General features: G+C 42.5%; 3 protein-coding genes across 4 annotated transcripts; 1 reads left to right on the top strand and 2 right to left on the bottom strand.

Moving 5' to 3' along the window:
• Nucleotides 1-433: 433 nt before the first annotated feature.
• On the bottom strand, nucleotides 434-5930 carry cdc34b (cell division cycle 34 homolog b). The gene is made up of 5 exons (XM_084546647.1): nucleotides 5040-5930; nucleotides 4837-4923; nucleotides 4628-4725; nucleotides 2345-2479; nucleotides 434-2248 (listed from the first exon to the last, which is right to left on the bottom strand). Exons 1-5 carry the CDS (start codon nucleotides 5223-5225, stop codon nucleotides 2038-2040), a joined length of 717 nt encoding a protein of 238 aa, XP_084402773.1. The 5' UTR covers nucleotides 5226-5930; the 3' UTR covers nucleotides 434-2037.
• Nucleotides 5931-6503: 573 nt separating this feature from the next.
• Nucleotides 6504-13352, top strand: cactin. The gene is made up of 9 exons (XM_084547059.1): nucleotides 6504-6812; nucleotides 7207-7816; nucleotides 7916-8011; nucleotides 8169-8314; nucleotides 11085-11247; nucleotides 11528-11642; nucleotides 11756-12071; nucleotides 12237-12577; nucleotides 12699-13352. The coding sequence occupies exons 1-9, from the start codon at nucleotides 6520-6522 to the stop codon at nucleotides 13187-13189; spliced, it is 2571 nt and encodes an 856-aa protein (XP_084403185.1). The 5' UTR covers nucleotides 6504-6519; the 3' UTR covers nucleotides 13190-13352.
• A 145-nt stretch (nucleotides 13353-13497) lies between these two features.
• Nucleotides 13498-22873, bottom strand: LOC311489792 (semaphorin-4E-like). Of its 2 annotated transcripts, none has more exons than XM_084547060.1 (15): nucleotides 22573-22873; nucleotides 20837-21149; nucleotides 20543-20688; nucleotides 18392-18454; nucleotides 18206-18304; nucleotides 17970-18069; nucleotides 17274-17384; nucleotides 17009-17160; nucleotides 16662-16840; nucleotides 16401-16557; nucleotides 16011-16233; nucleotides 15513-15628; nucleotides 15225-15382; nucleotides 15083-15135; nucleotides 13498-14992 (listed from the first exon to the last, which is right to left on the bottom strand). In XM_084547060.1, the coding sequence occupies exons 2-15, from the start codon at nucleotides 21003-21005 to the stop codon at nucleotides 14328-14330; spliced, it is 2391 nt and encodes a 796-aa protein (XP_084403186.1). In that variant the 5' UTR covers nucleotides 21006-21149; nucleotides 22573-22873; the 3' UTR covers nucleotides 13498-14327. The 2 variants fall into 2 exon arrangements, with proteins under 2 accessions (XP_084403186.1, XP_084403187.1); XM_084547061.1 differs by lacking the exon at nucleotides 22573-22873 and adding an exon at nucleotides 21775-22549.
• Nucleotides 22874-24783: the final 1910 nt, after the last annotated feature.

Genomic DNA, 24783 nt, shown 5'->3' with positions numbered 1-24783 from the left:
TTTATTAATATTTAGATTATATAATTCCCAAGTGATGAGGCATGTACAATAAATCTACACAGTAAATAAACTGTGGTGGATGTAGTGACAAACATATCTTACTCTAGCATTATTCAACTGTGTGATGAGAAGCTGTCTAAAATTGGATTAGTTGCACAAGTCGAGTTGGGAAGACATTGATACCTATGGTGATATTCTTAAGATAAAAACCTCCCTATGACTGTTGTTTAAATGAACAGAGCTGCAGCCATACAAGCCAGGTAATACTGTAATACTGCAAGAGAGGGAACCAACAGAAAGAGAAGAAAAAACTTTAGTGATGAGGATTTTTCTGCTGAACCTAATAGTAAATATTAAGTGTGACCCTGTCTAACGAGCTACAGCAAAGATGTAAATGAAACCGTTTCCTACAAGCAATGTAAGACACCGTACGTTTCCATTTTCAAATAAACCTTTATTATTGTCAGTTTTAAATAGCTGAAAATAAAAAATAGACACGGGTGAATCAAACAACACGGTGATCATCCATACAGCTACATGTGCATATCGGTTTGTGGATCCCGCTGAAGCTGTAAACCAACACTGCAGACTGACCTAATGAGGAGAACAGTTGCTCGTCTTAATTGTCTTGTCACACGTAATTCATTATCCTGAGAAATTCAGTATGACGCCCCAATTAATAAGGAAATTAAATCTACCGATATTGCTGATGAGAAATTACACAAAGAGGACACGCATACGTTCTAAAAATAATATCATGACCCGTCCGCTCGTCTAACACAAAGAATAGTAATGAAAGATAAAATATGGCAGCCTTGTTCTTTTTCTCTTCCAGAGACTTTGATAATCCTGATACTGCGACAACACCTTTAACAGAGACTGCCTAAAAGTTTCCCCACCCCTCCCAATTAAACCTAATAATCACATAAATCATTCTCAAGCAAAGAGTGCAGGTGTGATGTCTAACCAAAGACTAATATAATGAAGCTTGGAGGAGAGCAAACTAAGACAATCATCAAATGTTTGGGGCTTTCTTTTCCACACTGCCTTAGGTCTTTGGGTCCATCAGGCCTCAGAGACTGACCCTGAGGACAAATACAATTCTGATCAATAATTAGTTCCGACCCCCCCTTGAAAAACTCCCCCCACAAGATCTATTAAATCTGAGCTACTTGAGATAACATAAGCCCACACTCAAAAACGACAGAGAAACACGTCCAACATTAACCAGGAGAAACACAGTGAAGATCAATTTCATGTTAGCAAAAAATGTTCACATGAGGATCTGACCCACTGACTCAGCCAGCCGGTCGATCGGGAAGAGAGTCCTCCATTGTCTTTGTTATTCACAGAGCCGAGAACAGGTCACGATGTCGGTAAACAGTCCACCGGTGAGCGAGACGGAAAGCTTCTGACGATGTTCTGGCATGCACAAGAACTTTGAAAACACCCGTCACGTGACAATTCATGTCTCGTCCTGAACAGTTGGGACAGTGTACACCGCTAAACACAAATGGGCTGCACCGAGTCCTCGATCTTCTGTCCGGCACCGAGTCCAACTACTGGCGAGCAACGCCCAGTTACAATTAGGGGAAATAAAGATATGAAAGAGAGAGGTTGAGAAGTGTTTGGAAGTGTTTGCACCAGTGCAAATGTTGCTTTTGTTGACAGTGGTATTCACCATACAATACCTTACACTATACATGGGACTGAGCAGCTCAATGGGATTATGCAAGAGTTTAGGTGATTCTCTGAAAGTAAGGTTTTAGGTGATGACAATGAAGCTGTTCACAAAACTGAAGAAAGTGGTGACTTTTGTGCTGGTGCAAATCTTACCGGGTCTGACTTCCGCAGCTCGGCAGCAAATTTCAACCCCTTAAACAAATTCAGAGGCTCAAGAAAAAAAAAGCTCTTATTGGTTTAGAGGAGGGAAGCTTCAAATCTTTCTTGGTTGTAAACCTAGAATATCTGGCAACCCGGGCAGAAAAAAGGGGTTGCGTACGTCAACTAGATCGGGTCTTCTGTCAGAAAAGCATGTCACGACTCCTCGTTGCCCGAGTCGTCTTCGTCGTAGCAGCAGTCGCCGTCGCCACCCTCCACGTCGTCGTCGTCGTAGTAATAGTCGTAGAAGAGGTCGGAGCCCTCGTCGGGGGGCGGGGCGCGCGTGCGGACGCAGTACTCGGCCAACGTGGTGGGAACCTTTACGCCGTCGCGCTCTGCTTCTGCCTTGGTGGCCAGCACCTGTTTCCTGAGGGGCGTTTTAAAGAATATGTAACCGTGAGTCAGCTTGAAACAACAATCCTCAGATGTAGTCGGCTTTTGGTTGTGCTGCATGACTGCTCACCTGATGATCTCCACGTACTCCCGGTCTTTGCCTTTGCTGTCCCTCCACTTGCGGTACATGACAGAGGCGTCCACATTGGCAGGAGAGAAGGTGTTGGGTTCATTCAGCAGCGAGATCACACTTAGCAGAATGGTCCTGCGGGCAATCGCAAAGGTCGAGTCAATGTGCTGAAAACATTTTAATGAGGATACAAGCCCACAAACTGTCTGTGTCAATCATAAATGGGAAATACTTGATCTGCCTTCTCCCTTATGCCTATTTTCTCATCTAATGTGTCTTAAATGTTCATGTTCTTGCTTTGATTAAGGGTACAGTTAAAGATTATGTACATTATGGATGGATTTTGTCAATTAATAGATGAATACACTGGTCTATAGAATTGTAAAAAAAACACCCATTACAATTTCCCTAACCTCAAAGCGATACGTTGACATGTGAGAAGTCACATTTGAGAATTGAAACCAGAGAATAACTGCCAGATTAATTCTCTCTCCATCAACTCAGTCGAGTTACTACAACTAATACTAAATAAGTAAATACATTTTATCCGACTATAATGTCGGTGTATGCAGTTGTAATTCATTCACTACCTGTTTATTCACCAGCCTCCACATTAGAATGAAATACAGTTCACAGAATGCTGATCATGAACCATAATATGGATTTCACAGTAAAGTGCTCCTAATTAATTAATTAAATTACTTGAGGTTTGGTGTGAATGCTGAAACCACCGGGCAACATATGCTTCCTGATCACTTTATTAGGCACATCTATACGGCGTAACACAAACCACTGTGACGGCTCCAACACATAACCTTCCTCTTACGAAGCCTGTAAAGGTCAGGTTTCGTTATAAATGTCAGCGAGGTGTTCATTCAACTATATGTATAGGTAGTAGTTACTGCATTGTGTTAAAATGTGTTTGGAATATTCTGTCCTTGTGTTTGTGAATGGGACAAACAATAGAAACGCCTCTCTGTATATAATACAGTCCAGTTCAATAGCACTTCAATCCACAGGCTAAACAATAAACATGGGCTTAGATGAACACCTCTGTGACAGTGTCGATTAACATGGACAATTTGTCTCTTTGTAAAGGTACAATTTATGGCTGAGCTGCTTTATTTGATTGGATTTAAGAGGTGAACTAATACAGTGGGTAGACATTTCGACAAGCACAAAGATTCATTAAGGAGGAATAACAACAGAGCCCTTGAACTGGAATTCAGCTGTTCCAAGTCTACATTATACAGCTGTCTTAAAATGGTTTGGGAAGAATTAGAAAATGCCTGTAGCTTCTGAACCACTTGCTGTGTGGAGAAATTGAAATAACTAGAAATAAAGCATCCTGAAGTATCTTGAAAAAGTGCCAGATGACCTGGAAGTGATCTAGGAAGAGAGCAGTGGCCCACTGAAGTCAGTAAGTATTTAAGCTTTTTGTCGAACTTAAAAAAAAAATAAAAAAATGTACAGATAACCGCGTGTATAAGGCAAATGACCTTTAAAATCCTGCAAGATCCAAATTACAGCAGCCACTGCGACTTTGGACAGTTTGTGCTTAGGCTGCTTTTGTGCAAAATATGACATCCCGAAGCCCGCGACACCAAATATCTCCATGTTTAACCACGTAATGTGTGCAGGCAAACCAAAAGAAGTGAAGGGGAGGGGGTGCAATTCTCATTAATCTGTGAACAAATTCATAAGATACACAACAAAATACATCCTCCACAATTTTGCTTTCACACGTGAATGCAGTATAATATTACAATATTGCAACACCATTAAAGAGTTCACATAAAGCTCTGAACTCATTTTGTTTTGCGTTTTGTTTGTGCTCTATTCACTGCTTTTAATTTTTTTACTTCGATGTGTAAATTTCCTGGTGTTAGGGGCCTTCGATAAAATATATATATATATATATTTTTTTTTAGAAACTATACTCCGACAAAAACCCACATAGCAGACAATAAAAAAAGGTGCAACACTTTTGTTTATATACTGAAAGATAATGCCTAGATGCTGCAGCCGACACATTGAGACGTCTATTGACAGCTTTGACTGGAAGAGGTCGCATGACATTAAAGGACACCGCAGAAGACGAATGTCATGCGATAAGAGCCTGAGCCAGGTAAATTATTAAAGCGGCCAGGAGAGGACAGAGAAGACATCTTGCACTGTGGTTTCCTGCCGCTGTAACACCATAATTTCCACACGGGGGAAGAATAAAGTCCTGTCTTATCTTATCTTATCTCAAAAGGAGAGACACATGAGGAGAGCACTAACCGGACGTTCTGGGTGGGATTCCATCTCTCTGAAGGCAGCTCTCCGCTCTGAGGGTCGTCCACTGGAGGGTGCAATATAGAGATACACACATCTCCATTCTAAAAACAGAGGACATCGTGTCACTTTCACACAGTGCAGGATGGGCTATTTAAATTGCATAACGCCAAATAAAAGAGCATCCATAATAATGTCAGGCTGTGATACACCACCTCATAGATGTTGGGGTGCCACATCTTGGTGAGGAAGCGGAAAGCAGGTGGAGAGTATGGGTAGTCTATAGGGAACTTGATCCGAGCCTAGGACACAAAACACATCTTTATTCATAGCTCTGCATCTTTGTGTCACATTATATCACATCGTGGGATGAATGTGTGAACTGTACTTCATTATTTGTCAACACTTGTGTTCTTACCTTAAAATACCCCCCTTCATAATGGGTGTTTGGTGGTCCGAAAATGGCCACTTCCCAGTTGTATAAGTCAGCCTCGTCCACCAGTGTTATTTTGAATCCCTCGACGGGCTCCTCCTGGAGACTCTTCATCTCCAGCATGAGTGCTTTCTGCGAGCTGGCTACATGAGAGGGGTCGTGTTGCGCCATACTGCTCTAGGTAGCTTTCAAGATAATCTGAAGTCGACAGCTGACGGCTTTGTTTACACAAACACGGCTGAGTTAGCCGAGCTAGCAAAACCCCGAAAACAACTTCTGCGTTTTCGTTGTTGGGAGACAATGAAACAGGCCAAACCTGTCAGGCTGCGCACAAGCCAAACAAAGGTTCCGCTGGTTTGTTCCCCCAAAAAATATCAATAATTTACCACTGTCAGTACTCAAAAATTAATTGTCCAACTGACCAGACCATTGTGGCTGACCAGCGCCTCCAGCTTTAGTTGATCGACCTGGCAGGACAGCCACGGATATAAGCCGTAAATCTACTGGTAGCAGCTGGCTAATGTAGGCTAGTCAATGTAAGCTCTACCTTACCGAGCAGCTGAAGCCGATCTTACTGTGGCGCGAATACTTTACTCGACTGGATACGAGAGCCAGAATAGGAAAGTAATCAAAGCCAGTCAGCTGTAAGTGTAGCAAGCAAACACTGTAACGATAATACCCAGAAATGCAGTTTATGCCGCCCTAAGAGAAGGCTGGACAGTGAAGAATGTTGCTGAAAGGAGTCCCCGCTTCTCTAAAAACAGGCAACCGGATTGTCTGGGATTTGTAGTCCAATTTTCATCTGTAAACATTACCTTTTCCCTCGAAAGCAATGCTAATTGCTCACATTGACGCATTTAAACGATACATTATATAATACACATATGAAATACGTTCAATGGGGAGAATTGGTTGATTTGTGACCATTACTAATTGAAGTGTTTGTCTGTGAGTGAATTCAGAGAACTACATTTGCCAGTGCCTGACGTCAGGAAAGCCTGGATGTTGTTTGTGTTTCTAAGAGCTCCTCTGACCTATTTTCACGCTAACATTATTTAAAAACATTGGTATAGCTCTGTTATCCTAATTTGACTTTAAATGTTCGGTGCCATTTAAGAAAACACAATTAAAAACGGACATTTATTTATAGTTTATTTACTCGACGCATAACCGTGACGTCTTCGATATGCGCCATTTTATAGCAAGCCCCTTTAAGGCGGTTCTCGGCTGCCTGAGCAATTCGTTTTGAAAACTTAAAACATTAACGCTTTGCCCTTGTTAAGCCGACTTCTTTTAGAGTCGGGCGTGTAAAGGCATTTAATGATATCAAACATTTAATGATATGAATTGTTTTACAAACAAGCTGTTAAACCTTACACAGTGAAGACAGCAAACCGCCGAAATCGTTACCTCTTATTTACGCGACAAACTGCCACTGGGACCCCGCAGTGGCAGAAAGTTCGTGATGGGTTCGAAAACACGACGTCGATCCCGCTCCAAGTCCAGAAGTCTGAGCCGAGGTCGGCGGAACAAGTCCAGAGTGAACAGGTCTCGATCTCCAGAGGAGCGGAGAGGCCGCAGTCGGTCTGCGGACACGAAGAGGACCGCCCGTAGTCGAGGAAGATCCGGCAGCAGGAGCTCGAGCGATGGCTCTCCTGCCCGACATCGGCCTCAACACAGGAACCGTTCAGGTTCCAGCAGCGGCTCAGAGAGCAACAGAAGGCCGAGGGCAGACCATGAGAGGAACAGGTCCTCGAGGTATGTCCTGTGCTATGTGGTGTCAGCTGGTTAGGTCTGCCCAAGTGTCCTATTATAGTGATAGTATGTTATAGCTCACTTACGCACTCTTGTAATAGTTTAAAACACAGTCGGATGATCACTCGTATGAATCGTAGTTTATTTTGGTTTGTTTAATATATATATATATATATATATATATGTTTAATATATATGTGTTTAATATATATATTTAATATATATATTTAAAAATATATATATATATTATTTTATTTATTTATTTTAAAGCGCTCACCAACTATAATCCATTGTGGTTCTGTTTTCAGGTTTTCCTTTAAAACCATACGACACTCACTGAACAGTAAGGAACTAACGTATTCCTCTAATCTGTACTAAATCACATTTTTCCCCTCAGTCCTGATTCAGATAATACCAAGATGAGAAGGAGGAGAAAAGAAATGGATAGTCGTAAAGGCACATCTCGAGAGAGGAGACGGGGAAGGTCCCAGTCCAGCTCTGACTCCCACGACGGAAGCAGCGACAGAGAAAGGAGGAAGAGAAGAAGCCCTGACAGAAGGAGTCCGGCCAGAGACAAACAGAGCAGAGACAGAGAGAGGTGGAAGAGCAGCAGCAGAGACCGGGAAAGAAAAGGAGACAGGGACAAGAGCCAAGGGCGAAAGAAGATGAGTGAAGAAAGGGAGCGTGGGAGGAGTGAGAGGAGCAGAGAGAGGGCTGACAGAGATCGAGGGAGGCAGCGCTCCAGTTCACCTGAGTCCTCAGATAGCTCAGGTTCTGACCGTGGGGGCCGCGCAGTCAAAGACAAGGAGGAGAGGAAGAAACAGAAGGAGATGATGAAAGCTCTGGAGACACCCGAAGAGAAGAGAGCCAGAAGATTGGCAAAGAAGGAAGCAAAGGAGAAGAAAAGGAGAGAAAAGATGGGTTGGAGCGAGGAGTACATGGGATACACCAATGCAGACAACCCCTTTGGTGACAACAACTTATTGGGCACATTCAAATGGCAGAAGGTGAGTTCCTGGCCAAGACGTTTGGATATTTATCTGTCATTAGCTGGCTCAGAAATATTGTTTCTCAACCATGATCCTTTGTTTTGTGTATGTTCTCAGGCGCTGGACAGGAAAGGTATTGGACATCTCGGAGAAAAAGAGCTTAAAGAAAGGAACAAACGCATCCAGGAGGAGAACCGCAGAGAGCTGCAGAAGGTATGAACTGTGGTAAAGGTTACATGTCAACGCTTCGAAATTAAATATGTGCATTTATTACCCAGGCAACACGAGCTGCTAAATGTTTGACAAATTAGATCTTAAGACTGGAAAACAAAGTGAAATATGTGACCATAGCAGCTTTGTGCTTATATAGGTGAAACAGCTGCGTCTGGAGCGGGAGAGAGAGAAGGCCATGAGAGAGATGGAGCTGGAAATGCTGCAGAGGGAGAAGGAGGCAGAGCATTTCAAGACCTGGGCAGAACAGGAAGACAACTTCCATCTGCACCAGGCCAAACTGAGGTTGGTGTGCAGCAACAGTTGTGTTTATTTCAGTGAAAAACTATCTGTTTGAAAAACCATGGTGGAGTTTTTTCATTACACTATGATGTAAAACAGGGGGGTCAAACTCATTTTATTTCAGGGGCCACATACAGCTCAATGTGATCTAAAGCGGGCAGGACCAGAAATATTAAAGTACAGTAACCTTTAAATAACAACAACTCCAAATGTTTCCCTTTGTTTTAATGCAAAGAAGTACATAATGAAAATGTTTACATGTACTGAGCTATCCTTTTTACAAAACCTGCCTCAAAACTATTCTGAGTAATCACTCTTTGCATGAGGCTCTACTAAAGTATTAAATTTGGGATGTGTGTATAGCAGCAGTTAGAATGTATGACTCTTTCTAGAGTGCAGAGACCTGGTTAGCTTCATATACAGCTATGCTGAGAGCTCATCATACCATACATTAACAAAACCAGTATGGCTTCATAGTTCCCTACTTGTTAAAAGGAAATACATTATCACAAACTTTTAGAAGCACCCATAACATTTATTTTTGACCAGGTGGTCCCCACCTTTGAATTTAATATCAATTAAATCCATCAATGAAGTAAATGAGTCTATGTCATCAAACAGTTGTCGCGTGCACATGTTGGAGCCCATTTGAATTCAGTTCAGTGTCTTAACAGTACTCACAGTTCCTGGGATGCAGGATGCTGTTAGATATTATTTGGCAAACCCCTCCTTCAGCAGTATCCCATCACGGTGGTGTAGTAAACACGTCCTCGGGCTCCGTCCATGTTCATAAGCAACCCGTAGGTTCTCAGCAGCTTGGTGTAATAAGTGTTTCCCAAGAACAAGTCTCTCATACTGCTAGCACGAGGAGCTAACTAGCAACAGTCCACAGTGTGGTCATGGTTTTTCATTGATTAAGCAGAATTCCCGACAGAAAAGGCTCCCACTGAGCGTCCAGTCACTCCAGCTAACAAATACACTAAATCGTGCAGGCAGGCACGTAACTAAAACACTACGGCTTACTAAACTAAGTTTTAGCGATGACTCCTTTGTCGCTCCGTCTTTCTCCTCTCTGTCCCACACACCTGGAAACCTGGTAGGTTAACTTGAACTTCACTAACTGGCTAATCAAACAGAATGACACCAGTTCATACCATTTATAACACAAGACTATGGTGCGTTCAGGAAACATGTTGAACATAGGACATTCCATATACTTAGTGATGGTCCTCTTACACCCGAGGCTCCGACACATGCGTGGTAGCTCATGAAGCAATTGTATCGAACCACTGTGCCGAGGCGTGGTTCGGTCACGTGACTAGTGACGTTTGAAGCACTTGAGTGACGTTCGAAGCAGTTCAAGTGCTTCAGCGGGCAAACGAATCACCTGATGGGTTCGCTTTGTCATGTGAATCACCTGGTGGGATCGAGTGTGTTCAGGGATGTCCCGGATATCCTATCCCTATTTAGTGGTGTTAATTTGAATGTTTCTTTGTAGAGTAGGTTGGTTTGTTGCTGTTGTTGGTGTATCAGATTGCATATTTTATAGAGAATCATTGTAGATAGATGGTAAGATACAGAGAGAAATAGATATATTAGTTACATAGTTAGATAACACTAGATTGGTAGATAGACATAGATACATAAACGGCACCATTTAAATGGTTCATAATATACGTGAAGAGTATATATGGTTACAATGCGACATGCCAAATAGGAAACATGGTCTTCAATAACTATTATTATTATTATTGTTGTTATTTTATCCACTTGAAACCATACAGTAGTCTAGAGCAATCAAACATAAATTAGCTATACAGTCCTATTTTTCTAACTCTCACTCAGTCTCTGAGTCAGAAGTGCGAATATAGTTTTGGTTCGGACAAATCACGTGTTTTATGACGTATGAACCATTTCACTGCTTCATTCAGAAACCCGGTCACTGGTTTGGTTGTCTCGGCTCTTCGGGAGAGATGAGTCTTCGAAGCAAATAATGACCGAGTCAAGAGAGATTTGGTTTGACAGAGTTGCATTCAGTACAGATATTCTCTAACACTACTAAACCATGATACCAAGAGCAAATGAAAATAGTTGATTTAAGCGCTGTAACATAAACATTGGTGTAAATTACCGAAGGTTCATAGAACGTAGTAGTGACGTAAATCAAAACCGTCCAACGACAAAAGCGCAATACGAAAGGGGCTCGTGGTACATTGAAAAAAAACAACAGTCTTTCGTTAGTGAAGCAAGGGTTCCCATTTGTTGCCTTTCATGTATTTTATTGTTATATGTATATAATTTATTTATTATCAGCTTTAAACCGCGTATCCATGTAATGTAGTCGAACAGAAATGTGCATGGCAAACCAAGTCCCATACAAGCATGAACCAGTAAGACGCGTCTCTAGTGTACTACATTTTATTGTCCACTAGATGTCCTAATAGAGCACTGTGTCACTGAAGCTTCGAGTAATGAACCTTTTTGTGAATCACGTGTCGAGGCTTCAACAGAGCCTCGATTGCCCATCACTACATATACTTAATAAACCTTCCCAAATACTGGTAGTCTTTTACGTAATTTCCGCATTTTGCACTTTACAAATTCGTGCTGTGGGCCAGATCAGAACCTCTGGCGGGGCCAGGTTTGGCCCGCGGGCTATATGTTTGACACCCCTGATGTAAACAGTTTGTTTGCGCAGTTCCACCTCAAGGTCTCTGCAGCCCTCTGTTAATACAAATGTACACTGTCTCACACCTCTGCTTGTCTATTTTAGGTCTAAGATTCGAATTCGCGATGGTCGTGCCAAGCCCATTGACCTTCTGGCAAAGTACATCAGTGCAGAAGATGACGATCTTGCTGTGGAGATGCATGAACCTTACACATTCCTCAATGGGCTGACCGTCACCGACATGGACGACCTGCTGGAGGACATAAAGGTTTGTGTCTGAATTGCATTAAAGTGAACAAGTTGTGTGACTAGAGTAATATCAAGTTTAAATAAACAATCTTGATTAGTCAATAATACAGTGTTGTAACATGACCATATGCTGACCCTGAATTGAATGAGTAGCAAGCCCTCATTTTTAACTGATTAAATATAGTTTAACTTATGCAGACTGGCCACAAATGTGATGATGATGTTAACAGTTTCTTTACATTTACTATTTAAGTGATCTCCACTGATGATGGTTTATTGTCTGGATGTTTCTCTGGTAGGTGTACATGGAGTTAGAGCAAGGGAAGAACGTAGACTTCTGGAGAGACATGACGACCATAACTGAGGACGAAATCAGCAAACTGAGGAAACTGGAGGCCTCCGGAAAAGGACCAGGTACGATCCTTATCCATTATCATAAAAGTCCTCTCCATATGTACTTGGGTACTCTGTTTTCTGCTGTGCCGTCCTATATTCTTAACCACATCGTAAACCTTTTTAATCCTCAGGTGATCGCCGCGACGGCATTAACACAGCTGTGAGCACGGACGTTCAGACGGTGTTCAAAGGAAAGACATACAGCCAGCTGCAAGCGCTGCATCTGAACATTGAGACAAAGATCCGCGCTGGAGGATCCAATCTTGATATCGGCTACTGGGAGAGTCTGTTGCAGCAAGTCAGAGTCTACATGGCCCGAGCCAGGTTGAGAGAGCGACACCAGGATGTGCTGCGTCAGAAGCTGTTCAAGCTGAAACAGGAACAAGGAGTGGAGAGTGGACCTTTGTTCCCCATCATCAAAGAGGAGGCGAGGAGTGAGGAAGATGAGTAAGTTATTTTGAAACCTCATATGACGCACGGCTACATTGAAACAGATGACCTTGTGTGAAATACGCAACTTTTAACTTCCCCTTTTTTAATTTCTCACTTATGCGCATGTTTTGAGGATGTGTGTTGCACGCAAATTTAAACCCACATGTTTTTGTCTGGAAGGGGAACAGGAGAACCTGGCCCGTCTTCATCCTCCACAAGGAATAGGAACAGAGAAGCAGAGGACGATGATAGAGCTGGTCCGTCCACATCCACAGCAGGAAGGCAAGAGGACGACGGAGGAGAAAAGGGTGACGGGAAGGATGAAGAGGAGAAGGGTGAGGCGGTGGAGGCCGTGCTGACCGAGGAGGACCTCATCCAACAGAGCCAAGCGGAGTACGACTCGGGTCGCTACAGTCCCTCGCTGCTCACGCAGTCTGAGCTGCCGCTGGACACGCACACGATCACCCCAGAAGAAGACATACACAGACTGCAGCTAGCACGCAGGCAGCTCCAAGTCACCGGTAAGAGAGACACACTCCAAGACAGAATAACATGAATGTCTGTGAAATGTTGTAGTGTGCAAACGATTCAGATGAATGAATATGTCGCCTCACTGTTTCTTTACCATCTTCTGTCTGTCAGGTGACGCTAGCGAAAGCGCGGAGGACGCCTTCGTACGTCGTGCCAGAGAAGGCATGGGCAACGACGAGGCTCAGTTCAGCGTGGAGATCCCCGTCACCGGGAAGATGTACCTGTGGGCGGACAAATACCGCCCCAGGAAGCCGCGTTTCTTCAACAGGGTTCACACGGGCTTCGAGTGGAACAAGTACAACCAGACGCATTACGACTTCGACAACCCTCCGCCCAAGATCGTCCAGGGTTACAAATTCAACATCTTCTACCCGGACCTGATCGACAAGCGCTCCACCCCCCAGTACTTCCTCGAGCCCAGTCCAGACAACAAGGACTTTGGGATTTTAAGGTTCCACGCGGGCCCACCATATGAGGACATTGCTTTCAAGATCGTCAACAGGGAGTGGGAGTACTCACACCGGCATGGCTTCCGCTGTCAGTTCGCCAACGGCATCTTCCAGCTGTGGTTCCACTTCAAGAGGTACCGCTACAGGAGATAAAGGCCACATACGAGTAAGGACCAAGGCCCACCTGAGTGGTATTTTATTAAGGCTTCACAGTCAACGTGTTGTATTGTTTTTTGACAAATCACTCTGTACTGTCTGAAAAAGTCAATTGTAATGTAGTTGGAAAATTACACATTAAACATTTTTTCCCCCTTTTTCCAAATCGTTGCCTTTTAATCATTTCATGTTGCTGCTGGTTTAACGGTTTTCTGCTGTAAATGCTGCTAATTTCAAACATAAGCATGAACACCTGAAACGTGGTTAGTCTTTGCAAAGAGACTGTAACACCTGGACTGTCAAAGATTATTTGTAACCGCAGGTATAATCTGTTCCTCACATTCTTGGCATGTCCAGTCTTGTGGAAATCTAAAAAAAATACAAAGCCTGTCAATACACAGTGTTGGAAGAAGTATTCACATAGACTGCTTAACTGTAACCACTGCAGCAATGTCCTGCATGAGAAATCCTACTGGAGTAAAAGCACATATGTATTATCAGCAAAATGTACTTTGAGTAAAAGAACAGGTTTGGACCCTCTTATATGTAGAACACAATTTACAGACAATGACATTATTAAGACATCCAAAGCAAAAAAAGTCCAAAGTAGCATAAAATGGAAATATGTAAATACAACCATTTCAAGTGTATTTGGGTAAAGTGAACTTTCCACTACTCTACGTCTGGACACACTGACACAATCCAAGGAGCAGATAGAAAACATCTTTTAATACAATATAAAAAAAAATAAAAATCTTTAGCTACTGGTTAGAAAAAAAATGGCTCAATTTCAGTTCATCTGTATGCTCCCCGTGAAAATGATAGCAGTCTTGACAGGAAACCTCAATCTATATTGAGACTTGAGGCAACAGTTAGATGGAAATCAAAACCATACGTGTAAAACCAAGCACAGAGGAAATCAGCCTCAACTTAGAGTCCCTCAAAACAGTTTGAATAACTTTTTGAACACTTTTATGCTCCAACTTGTTGCAAATAATGCACGAGTTGAGATTTAAACTCTCAAATATCACAGTTGAACGGATACATCCAGAAGAAATTCATAGTTTGAAGCATCCCAACTTGTTTGTCAAACCTGGAAGGCGCTCAGTGGGAAACAGTAAGGTAGGTGTCTTTTTTATATTTCTGACTCATCATCAATGTATTGCAGAGATGCACCGACTTTTGGGGCTTCATTCTCCTCAGCTGAAGCACTGACTCCACCCCTCTCACCAGCGTGGTTGTTGTTAGAGCTGTGGTGTGTTGCAGACACCAGAGGGTTGTCCTCAGCCAATGCAGTCCTCTGTGCATCTTGGTAAGTCAGAGTGGTGTTTACAGCCTCGTGGTCATGCATCCTTTGGGGTTGTTCTCTATTCTTTCCACACTTCCAGGGCAGAGGCAGGTGGCCTTTGTAAAAGTTCCAGGCCAAAAGGGCGAGAAGAGAAACTACAAGGAGTACGACAACAACCTGCAGTCCTGGGACAGAGGGGCCACCAGTCTGGGCATGATACAATACCTGACCCTTACCAGCTGCTGGGTCTATGGTGACATGGTATTCAGCCACTGCGGTTGTGTACTCATCTGTTTTGGAGCGCTCCACAGACGAGCAACGGTACCGACCAGCATCACTAAAAGAAGCATTAAGGATAAGCAGTCCATCCCCTAGAAGCTGAAAGCGTGCTGAGGGGATCAGGGCGCTGTCATCCCGCTGCCAGCTGGTTTTCGCACGGTTGGATGGCGATGGGCAACTAAGCTTCAAGTTGCCACCTGGCCAGATGGACTGATTCATCGATTTGACAGGGTCTAGAATGAAAACAGAGGTCCACATATGTATTTTCAATTTGGTAACAACAATGGACCTCATTCAAACATACAAATACTGTACAGACTCACCGGCAACCGGACAAAGAGAAGCATTTCCTTCTTTCAAACTCTGGACAAGTTCACTAAAGAGAGAAGATACAGGGACTGAAACTTAGCTTGAACAGAACAGATATTAACACTGCTTCCTCTACATGGTTGTGCCGCTTCCTACCTTTGTGTGTCAGAAAGGGAAACGCATTTCCCAACCGTTTTGTCCCAGCCACAGTATGGATCTCTGGCTAGAACACAGTCCATACAGGATGAAGACCTCCCGCAGGTTGCAAGTGGTATCTGTGCTGCTCCGTAGTCTGAGCCTGCATACAGCTGACCCTGTGCACAACGGATCCATCACATGCAAACACAGAGCAAAGACACAGACGTGTGCTTTATTGCAATATAAAATGAGCATACACTTTAATAGTAGTCTGTCACGTCAATGGAAACAATGTTTTTAAATTACCGTAACATTAGAAAACTTCATAATCTTGATTGGCTCTGGTGGCTGGAAGAGTTCAACTTCCTCTATGATGAACATCTCTCCATCGTAGTTCACAGCTTTCAGCATCGTGCCTTGCTCTATTCATATAAAACCAAAAAACATATTTACACTATACATATGTTGACTCACTAAGTCTCATACTTACCAAGACTAAATACAACAAAACCAAAACTAGGCATGAGAAAACAAGTTTAATTAACCAGAGAACATAGACAATAGACTTTAAAAAGAAATACAGGAAATGTCTTCTGTCAAATCTCTCAACATAAGCAAGAAGAAGCATTGTTGCCTATGCTTCTTGACTTTGTCTACATGAAATAAAATGATAAAAACTAGACTGAAGCAAAAATAAATATAACCAACCAACCAAATTAGATTTCAGGTAATTAGAGCAGTAAAATGAAATGTATACAGGAAGTGGGTTGTATCGATGCAACACACAACACACAACACACTCACCTGTGCCTATGAACATCACATGATACTTGTTGCCATCTGCGGCTTCCACTTCGTTGACGATGATGCGTGTGAATGTAGCTCCCCTTCTCACCAGCAGAGGTTTCTCTCCTATTGGCTGGATGGCCTGGTCCATGAGGGGCTTATCTTTGATAAATTGGAGGGTCCGGTCTGGGAGGTCCAGAGTCTTTGTTATGCCCGCTTCACGAGCCGTGTTGTCTATACACTAGTAAGGAAAGAAAGAAAGGAAAGAGAAAAGAGAGAACAACAGAGTCAAGAAGACAAAAGAACAAAAGATTACTTGTTAAAGAAGAAAAAAAAAAGTTGCCTTTTGAGATTTGGCTCTGTTCCTAACACATGCACACACACATGCTGCTTGTTGGACAGACTTACAGCTCCGGGCCGCGGGCTGGGGACCTCTCCACTATACATCACCCACTTAACAAAAGAGGTTTCTACGGGGACTGGGGTCTTGTACTTCCCCTCCGCAAACACTTTACTGATGTCAGACACACGGTACACACACACTGCAGACAGGTCTGATGTGTCCCTGAAACACATGAAGGACATCTTAACCTAATGGTGTGCCAAAGATATAAAGAATACAAAAACCTCCTCCCTCCAACACTAACATGTTTGCTTATTAAAACGTACGACTGTGGTGTGAAGACAGTGTAGAAAAGGCACTTCTTCCAGTGCTGCTTGGGGTCACACCAACGGTACGTGTCCTGGATAATGTACGGCAGCTGGGACTCCAACACTGGACAATCCAATCTAGCCTTCAGGAAGGATGTCCATTTCTTCTGCAAGGTCCTCAGCCCCCCATGATCCCCCTGTGAGAACACAAGGACACCATAAAACCATAAAGAGCAATGGAAAAACAAAAAAAGAAATGGGACGCATATTCAAGCAGCGGAAAGGGTGGAATGAGCGCAACTAAGGAAGTGCTGATTATATGTTATTGTTGTTGCAAATTCATACATGGGAAAACTTTTTATCACCTTGCAGACACGGGCCACACGGGAGACCACCAGTTTGTTGTAGCAGTCGCACTCCACGGCTGTCTCGCTGAAGAACAGATATACCTTGTCATCATCTCCCTCCTCGCTCTTGTCGCTCTCTGGCATCTGAGCCATGGAGACAAAGTTGGGCTCTGGCGAACAAAAAAGAAAAAAACATTTGCTTTGACTAACATAAGTGACAAAGTTAACCTACGGAGAGAGATAGTGAAGTCCTGAATCTTGCCAAAATACTGACACTTCTTACCATTAAGCCAGGAGCTTTTGAACTCAGTGCGTATGGAGACAGGAGAGCTTCTCATCAGGATAGGTTCAGAGCCAAGGAAATTCATTGACGTGGCTGAGTATAGGTCATCATCTGACAGGACACAAGATCACGTGAAAACATTTTTGTCACTGTGACAAGACATCTCATCACTTGTGTCTGAGCCGAAAAAGTTGCACTTGAACACACCACGACGACTAAGGCCAACGGGCAGCTGGCACATATGTTCTGCACTAGTGAAAGGAAATAACTTTTCATACCAACAGGCAGAAGTAATCTGCCTTTTAGCTGGGATGCAAGGAATCTTGTAAAACTTACAAACCACTGTATACACCGATCAGACATAACATTATGACCACTGACAGGAGAAGTAAATAACATTGATCATCTTGTGACAATACAATGTTCTGCTGGGACACGTTTGAACCTGGCATTCACGTGGATGTTACTTAGACATGTACCACCCACCTAGACCAGACCAGACACCCCCACCCCATAGCAATGAGACCTGATTAGTGTAGTGTAAAATATTCGTGCATTTGAATGTTCAAGAGCCTTCTTTGTCAATTTGGTTCCTTTCATCACTTCCAGTTCTGCTGGATTCACTGATGGCCTCACAAACAGCGCTGAGCCCCTTAATTTTTTATTTTTTCAATCTGCTGCTTAATTGCTACTCACCAACCATGATGGAGGCATATCTCTGGAAGGGATCAAATGGACACTTCCCTTTTCCATCGTCTGCCTCGTTCTCAAGAGTCAGCTTTCCATCTGCATAGGACTGCACAGACAAACAACCTGTTTAGTCCTATAATTATTCTGCATGTATCGTAATATTGATAAAAAATATATATATATTACATCAGTCTCATCAATTACTTTCTACAGTATGGGTAAAGCCACTGAGTTTTGCTCACCATAAAGTCACACTCTGGATCAAAAGCATTGGTTCCACACACATACATTCTGTTGTCCTCCATCTTATGAAGGATCCTGATATAGTTCTTGCAGTCCATCTGCAAATGCATTTTAAAAGCAATTGCTGCATCTGATCAGTACATTTTACATTACATAAAATACAAGTGATAACTAAACTGACCAACCTCTGGATCTTTTCCTTTGTTTTGACATTCAGTTTTCTTCTGCGGTGTCACTTCCCATTTAACCTAAATGTATGAAAAAAAAAAAACAGCTTCGGTGACAACATCATTGAATTGTGTTCATTAGGGTTTAGGCACATTCCTACTGTAGAAACAAATAAATGTAACACTGTGTACACAGAGAGATTAGTATGCGTTACTTCAATCTGAGAGAGTCCTTTGTCAGAGCACAAGAGCTCTTGTGTGAAAAGTGATCCACTAAAACAATAATGATATATTGCTCAACCTGTGGTAAAATTATTATTAAAGTTCCATACTGTATTTATTGTTGCTCTGAATGCACATATTTTAGAGGACTTCTGCTTCATTTGTGGTGGTTGTGTGTGAACCGTCATATCACAGAAAGACTGGAGACTTTTTCTGGATTAGTTCAGGTTATTGTTGCTGAACGTAGAGTACGCATGTAAGGGTGGTTATGGCTCTTTGTTGCCTCATTGATTGCCACAATCACGTCATCAAATGGTTTCCTGACTATTGTTTTGAAACATCAGCATAGACCATTTGGACAGAGAGCCACAGACTAGACACGTCAGTCAATCCAGACACGTCCCCAAACCATCTCTTTGAAGCCCAATATCAAAACATTTCCATAATTATTTTCAAAAGGACCACAAGCTCACTGATTAGAAGAAAGAATTTAGCTAATGGCAATATAATGACTTGTGGATGTTTTAGGAAAGGTTGACAGTTTTTCAGTGGAAGTCTACTGGTGATGTTTTTTGGAGCCACCACCCAGGGAACATATAGCATTTCCTTCCAACTGGCTTCACTTGTCAGAATTCGCCTTTGGCTAAGCCCCGCCCCCCTTAGTTACTGTTGCTACGTCCGACATTCTCTTCTGGGCTGTGGTTTTCTGGTTATCTATAAGGCTCTGGTATCAACATGGCTTATGCTGTGACAGCTCTTCCTGCTGAACTTTTGTCAAACTTTTATAAAGCAGCAAATAAAGTGTCCGATAGAAGTAGGCAAAAGGGGCTGCAATATGCGTTCGAAGGCTATATTCAGGACATACAAGTGAAACGCAACGAACAACAAGGCATCCAAATAGAGGCAAAAGCATACCGGTCACAGTCAAAAAATGAACCACCGCATATCCTATTAATCGAGACGGAGGCTGGGACTGACAGTATCAAGGAGCAACACTGTTCATGCAAAGCTGGGTACGTCTCTATTCACTTCTATAATCGTTATTACGAAGCAAACGGACTAACAAGTATAACGTTGTATTTCTTCAGCGTGTGCTAGCATATCAACAACTATGCAACTTAAGCTGTAACAGTGATGTTTTGGTTAGCTCCACAGGGTTTTGCGCGCACATCATTGGGCTTATCCATACCCTGGATATATACCGACAGTACAGCCTGCCGAGACCGAAAATATGAGACGCCTGCGTTAAAGTCAATGGAGCGCTGTGGAAAAAGTGTCGGACCCCTGTGGGAGCTCTCTTGGCTGTGATTGGTCAATCTACATTCTAGGGTGTGGCTTAGCCAAAGGTGAATTGCTGACTAAATATGTATTTTATATACAGTCTACACTTCTCCACACACAGTCTCCTCTGATATGCTAGTGACAATAAATTCATTCTAAGATAACAGCTCTGTACTAAACCCCTCTTCACGACCATTATAATGTGAAACTGGACATCAAAGCATTATTATAAGAAAGGTGATGATTCAACTGTGTGATCATTTTGGAAGATGTGGTTTGTGGCGCTGTGAAACAGTATTCAATTAAACACAAAAGTATTTCTGTCATTTAGTCTAGCCCACTGACTAATGGAAATACGTGTCGGTACAACACAATAAAACTGAGTAGTACCACAAACCACGGCCTTCAAAATTGAAACACAGATGAGTTTACAACTCACTTAGTCACACTAACTATTTAGTACTGTGAATGTATGTATTTCTCTTAAGTCTTGATTCAGGGAAAAGTGTCTATCATGATACACAAGTTCTTTCTTAAAATTGTTGTGGCTCTGAGCCCAGAGAACTTTGATAAGACATTTCAACAGAAGGCTAACTCAAACAATTAATGGGCCCAGCTCCAAGATGAAATGGGCCTCAACTGCATTGTTAACAAAGGTGTTCTTACAGAAGCTTGTTTCTTGGAGATGTCATTGAGGTCAAGAGCATACACCGCCTCCCTGGCACCCAGCACGAGCAAGTCCAGGTCTTCTCTCAACAGCATGGTGGAGTAGTTGAACACACCCTCCTCGTGAAACCGATGAGCATTGTCTCCTGTGGACGGTACATGAGTGGTTAATTATTTTAATTAATTAGCAATTATTAAAACTCTGTTTCTCAATGAGTCCAAGCTTAAACCATTATAAGCCAACATGAGTTGACACATAGTAAGTCTAGGTTAGACAAAAAAAAAAACACTCACTATGATAGGGCACAGATCTGCGGGGGACACAGTCCAGTGGTGAGTCGTGCTCCAGCATCAAGGCCAGGGGCAGCAGCCAAAAGACACTGAAGGACAGCAGCGGATACATGGCTCCTTTGTTCAAGCTAAGAGGAGTTAAGTCTTTTTTGTTTCCCTGACAGTCAGTCATACAGGGGTAAGGACAGCGAGAGGCATCTATGACGTGATGAGGTCTGTGCAGTGTGAGGGGCACTGGCCCCTTTACTGGCCCCGCTCAGCAGGCTGTCCATGGTGAGATGGATGGCACAGACCGAAGAAACAAAGCCGAGGAGGGCTGAAAGAGACAAGGTTGTACGGATATCACAATCAATTCACCAGACGAGACCTGAGAGAAAAAAAGAAAAGAAGCTTCAGATATGTACAGCAGAAGAGAATGGGGTGTGGGATGGGAGGAGAAACACTTCAAATGTGTTGCATTTTCCAAGTAAAATGAAGTAAAAACTGAAGAAGAAAGGCAAGAAAGGGCAGAGAGAGCTAAAGTCAGCGCGGCAGTAATTCTGTCAGTGCCATAGTGATGTTAATGCAGGGCCATGAAAAGCATTCAGCAGGGTGCAGGGATGTCAACCTCAGCTCTCCTGCAGCACCAAACAAAGAGATTCACAGAGACGGCCAAAGTCTTGATGAGAGGGGAGAGGAGAGCTTTTGCAACAAACTTGCGGCATTAACTGTTGCAAAAAGTGACAGGAAATATGTTGGTTAAATCGGTTTGACATCTGAAATACTGAACATCTAGGTTTACCAGAATGAGAACACAAACCAAGCAGACAAAAAAAACCAAGCTAAAACAAGTGCAACAGGAACTGTGTGAGTTTGCCTGACGACGTTTCACTTCTAAGTAGTTTCTTCAGTCCCAAAAGACTACGTTTACACCACCCACAGATGTTCAAAACTCCACTCACCACTGGTGTTTTAGTGACCGCAGAAGCCACTTGGATGAGCGGTGAAGCTGCCTTTGTTTTAGAGAACTGAGAATCTCCACAGACTACAAAAAGCCACTGTAGTCTGTAGTTTTTTGTAGTGATCAGGAGTACTACTACTACAACCTAGCTCAGTGGGTGTGTGTGTGTGTGTAGGTGCCTCTCCCACACCCACCTAAAAGAGGCGTGCAGTGCTTCACTGATGAGCCAAGGCATGTCAGAGAATGCAGCCCTGATAAGATGTTTCACGTATTTCACCCTAGGGCTAAAACAAGCTTTACCCAACACACACACAAACATACACACCCACACACACACACACACACCGTTTTGTATGCACCAACTAGCAAAAACCAAAAACTAAGCCCGTCGGCAAACTCTGTCGAAATTTAGTTTCAAATCGGTGTAATCCACAATTTAACCATTTACAAGTGAGCTGCTTGTTTTTGTTATTTATTTATTTAATTTCTAATTTTAAGTAGTTTTTAATCATTTGTATTACCGGTTAAAATTCAAATTTAAACAACAAACAAGCTAGCAAAGTGCACGCGCTCCGGGAGGTTAGCTAACCGTCCACAACCGCCCGAGAGAAAAGTTAATCAGTTACCTGTGAGTGGACACGCCCAAATAACAACAGCAGCTGCCATTAAAAGAAAAATAACTCCAATACACCTGTTTAAGCTGCATTTCGAAACCACTGCCTCTTCATTTAGTTAAACTAACAGCATTAAAAAGCTTGATAAATGTTAAATAAACCTCAAACAAGCGAGGCAAACGTACCCTGAAGTGTAGACTGTCGCGTTGGGGTTTTTTTTTTTTTTCACAGAGGTTTTATGAACACACGCTGCAGGCTCATGTCTTCAAATCCGTCACGTCGGCGGCTACACGGCTCCGTCTCAACACACAGCGGCCGTCCGGTACCGACTGTAGAGAGCCTCTCCACTCCACACTCGCACTGCTGCTCCGCTTGGCAGCGCAGACTTTGTGTGTCTGTCTGTCTGTCTGTGTGTGTGTGTGTGTGTGTTGTCACCACCTTCCTCAAGCTGCCGTGTGGTCGACGGAAGTCGCTCACCTCAGATCGGACCGATATTTATTGTGACACTCATACATCTGTCGGCGGAGGATACTACTAACTGAAAAAAGGAAGAGGTAAAAGGCAAAAGTAGCTGGGGGCTAAACACATGTCCAGATAGGAGTAGTGGTGTGTTGTGAGTCCTGCGTGGGAGTGAGTGGGTAGCTATAATACAGTTCCACCTGCGCATAATATTGGCATGATACACTTATATGCTCTTTAAAGTCACATCGATACAACTTAACCTTTTGAACAAAATGCAAAGTGTTTAAACAAATTAAATATAACATTAAATGGAAAAAAGTTGCTGGACCTTTCCTTGTTTGAAAAAAGTAGGCCAGTTTGCAGATTAGAGAAATATATATATATATAAAATATGGGCCCACTATTGAAAAGAAATGCCTTATAATACAACACTAAATCTGCACTAAACCTTAACTTCATGGAGGTTATGGTATTCTGCATTTGTTTCAAACAACCGAAAGAGCTGTTGATTCAACCGTGTTTTCATTTTGGAGGCTGTAATTTGAAGAACCTTATTTAAGTCAGTGGGCTAGGATAAATAAGAGAGACTCTTAAGTGGTAAATTCAGTCCAGTTTAACAGCACCACAAACTACATTTCCCAAAATGTATCATCATGCATTCGAATCACCACCTTTCTGACGCTATATAAACATACACTCAACATTATAACAGTCATGAAGAGGGATTTAGTGCAGAACTGTTCTATTAGATGTTTAAAAACACACACATACACCAAACTCTCAAAGTAATCTCTCTTAGTTTCATGAATGACGGGCATGGCTGTCACTCAGGTATTTTTAAACCTGGGGGAACACGTAATTTCCTGCATAAACAGATTTAATACCATGAATATGATTTGTCACGTCCGTGTTTTTTTTCCCTCATCTAATGTACAGTTTTTGTTTTTTAAATGCACCTTTCCGTGCACCTTTTTTATGCACCCGTCTTCTGTTGTTATTTATTATCCATACTACCTCTGTAATAACATGTCAATGTATAATCCCTGTAACCCCTGTTTTTTGCACTTTATTCATACAGCCATGTTTACATCCTCTATGGACGCTTTAGAAAGTTTCAAACGTTTATAGCTTATCTTTTGTATATATTGTGTATTGCTCTACTTTTTGTGTCTTTTAAAGTATCTTGTTTCACACGTCATGCTGCTTACATGTGCCTTAAATTGCACCCCCCGGGACAAGTTTTCTGAATCTCTTTTTTTTACTTTTTTATGGGGAATGCAATTAAGGTGATCTTGATCAAACATAACCGATGGTGCTGTGTGCACTCTAACCATCAGCTCATGGTATAGATTTAACATGATCAGACTCCTCTTTTCTCCTGCAGACACAGGAAACAATTCTTTAGAGAGTTAGAACAACGAGGAACAATCCATCCATGCAAAACAGTTTAATGCCCTCAATAACTAACAAACACTAGTCTTTGATAGAGATCGAGAAGACACAACACATCATGTACAAACATACAAGAGGACACTTATGATCACAGTTGGATATTCTCTGTAAAGACTGGTCAAAAATGTGTACAAATACTGACATTGTCAAAGCACCTTGGGATCTGTAATGGATTGATAAAAGTAGAAATGGAAGTTGTGGAATAATACTGTCGTAAAGCCAAAGGTCAGTTTCAATCTGTAACATAAAAGGGTTGGTCTTTGCAAGTGCTTGCAAAGACAGTGTGCTAATAAGGTTTCCGTTCCTCTAGTTTGACGGCCATTCCACTAGAGGGCACCCACCCTCACATATGATTACAGTACACTGGTTTTCTGGAGGAGGAACAGAAAGCTCCTGGCGTTCCCAGGCAGGTCTGGTTAGTCATAGCACCATACAATAGCACACACGCACAGTAGCATAAGAAAACACTGAAAAATATGCAC

This window comes from Chelon labrosus (genome assembly GCF_963514085.1).
Source record: "Chelon labrosus genome assembly, chromosome: 6".
Lineage (NCBI taxonomy): Eukaryota > Metazoa > Chordata > Actinopteri > Mugiliformes > Mugilidae > Chelon > Chelon labrosus.
This window is presented reverse-complemented; position numbering and strand designations above follow the sequence as displayed.

Coding starts and splice junctions, on each gene's coding strand:
- cdc34b (XM_084546647.1), bottom strand. CDS start 5,225: ATGGCGCAACACGACCCCTCTCATGTAGCCAGCTCGCAGAAAGCACTC. Junction 4,726..4,836: donor GGCACCCCAACATCTATGAG/GTGGTGTATCAC, acceptor CTCTGTTTTTAG/AATGGAGATGTGTGTATCTC. Junction 2,480..4,627: donor AATCCCACCCAGAACGTCCG/GTTAGTGCTCTC, acceptor GATTGCCCGCAG/GACCATTCTGCTAAGTGTGA.
- cactin (XM_084547059.1), top strand. CDS start 6,520: ATGGGTTCGAAAACACGACGTCGATCCCGCTCCAAGTCCAGAAGTCTG. Junction 8,012..8,168: donor ACCGCAGAGAGCTGCAGAAG/GTATGAACTGTG, acceptor GTGCTTATATAG/GTGAAACAGCTGCGTCTGGA. Junction 11,643..11,755: donor GGCCTCCGGAAAAGGACCAG/GTACGATCCTTA, acceptor TTTAATCCTCAG/GTGATCGCCGCGACGGCATT.
- LOC311489792 (XM_084547060.1), bottom strand. CDS start 21,005: ATGACTGACTGTCAGGGAAACAAAAAAGACTTAACTCCTCTTAGCTTG. Junction 16,234..16,400: donor CCAGCCCGCGGCCCGGAGCT/GTAAGTCTGTCC, acceptor TTTCCTTACTAG/TGTATAGACAACACGGCTCG. Junction 14,993..15,082: donor TTCTCTTTGTCCGGTTGCCG/GTGAGTCTGTAC, acceptor TTTTCATTCTAG/ACCCTGTCAAATCGATGAAT.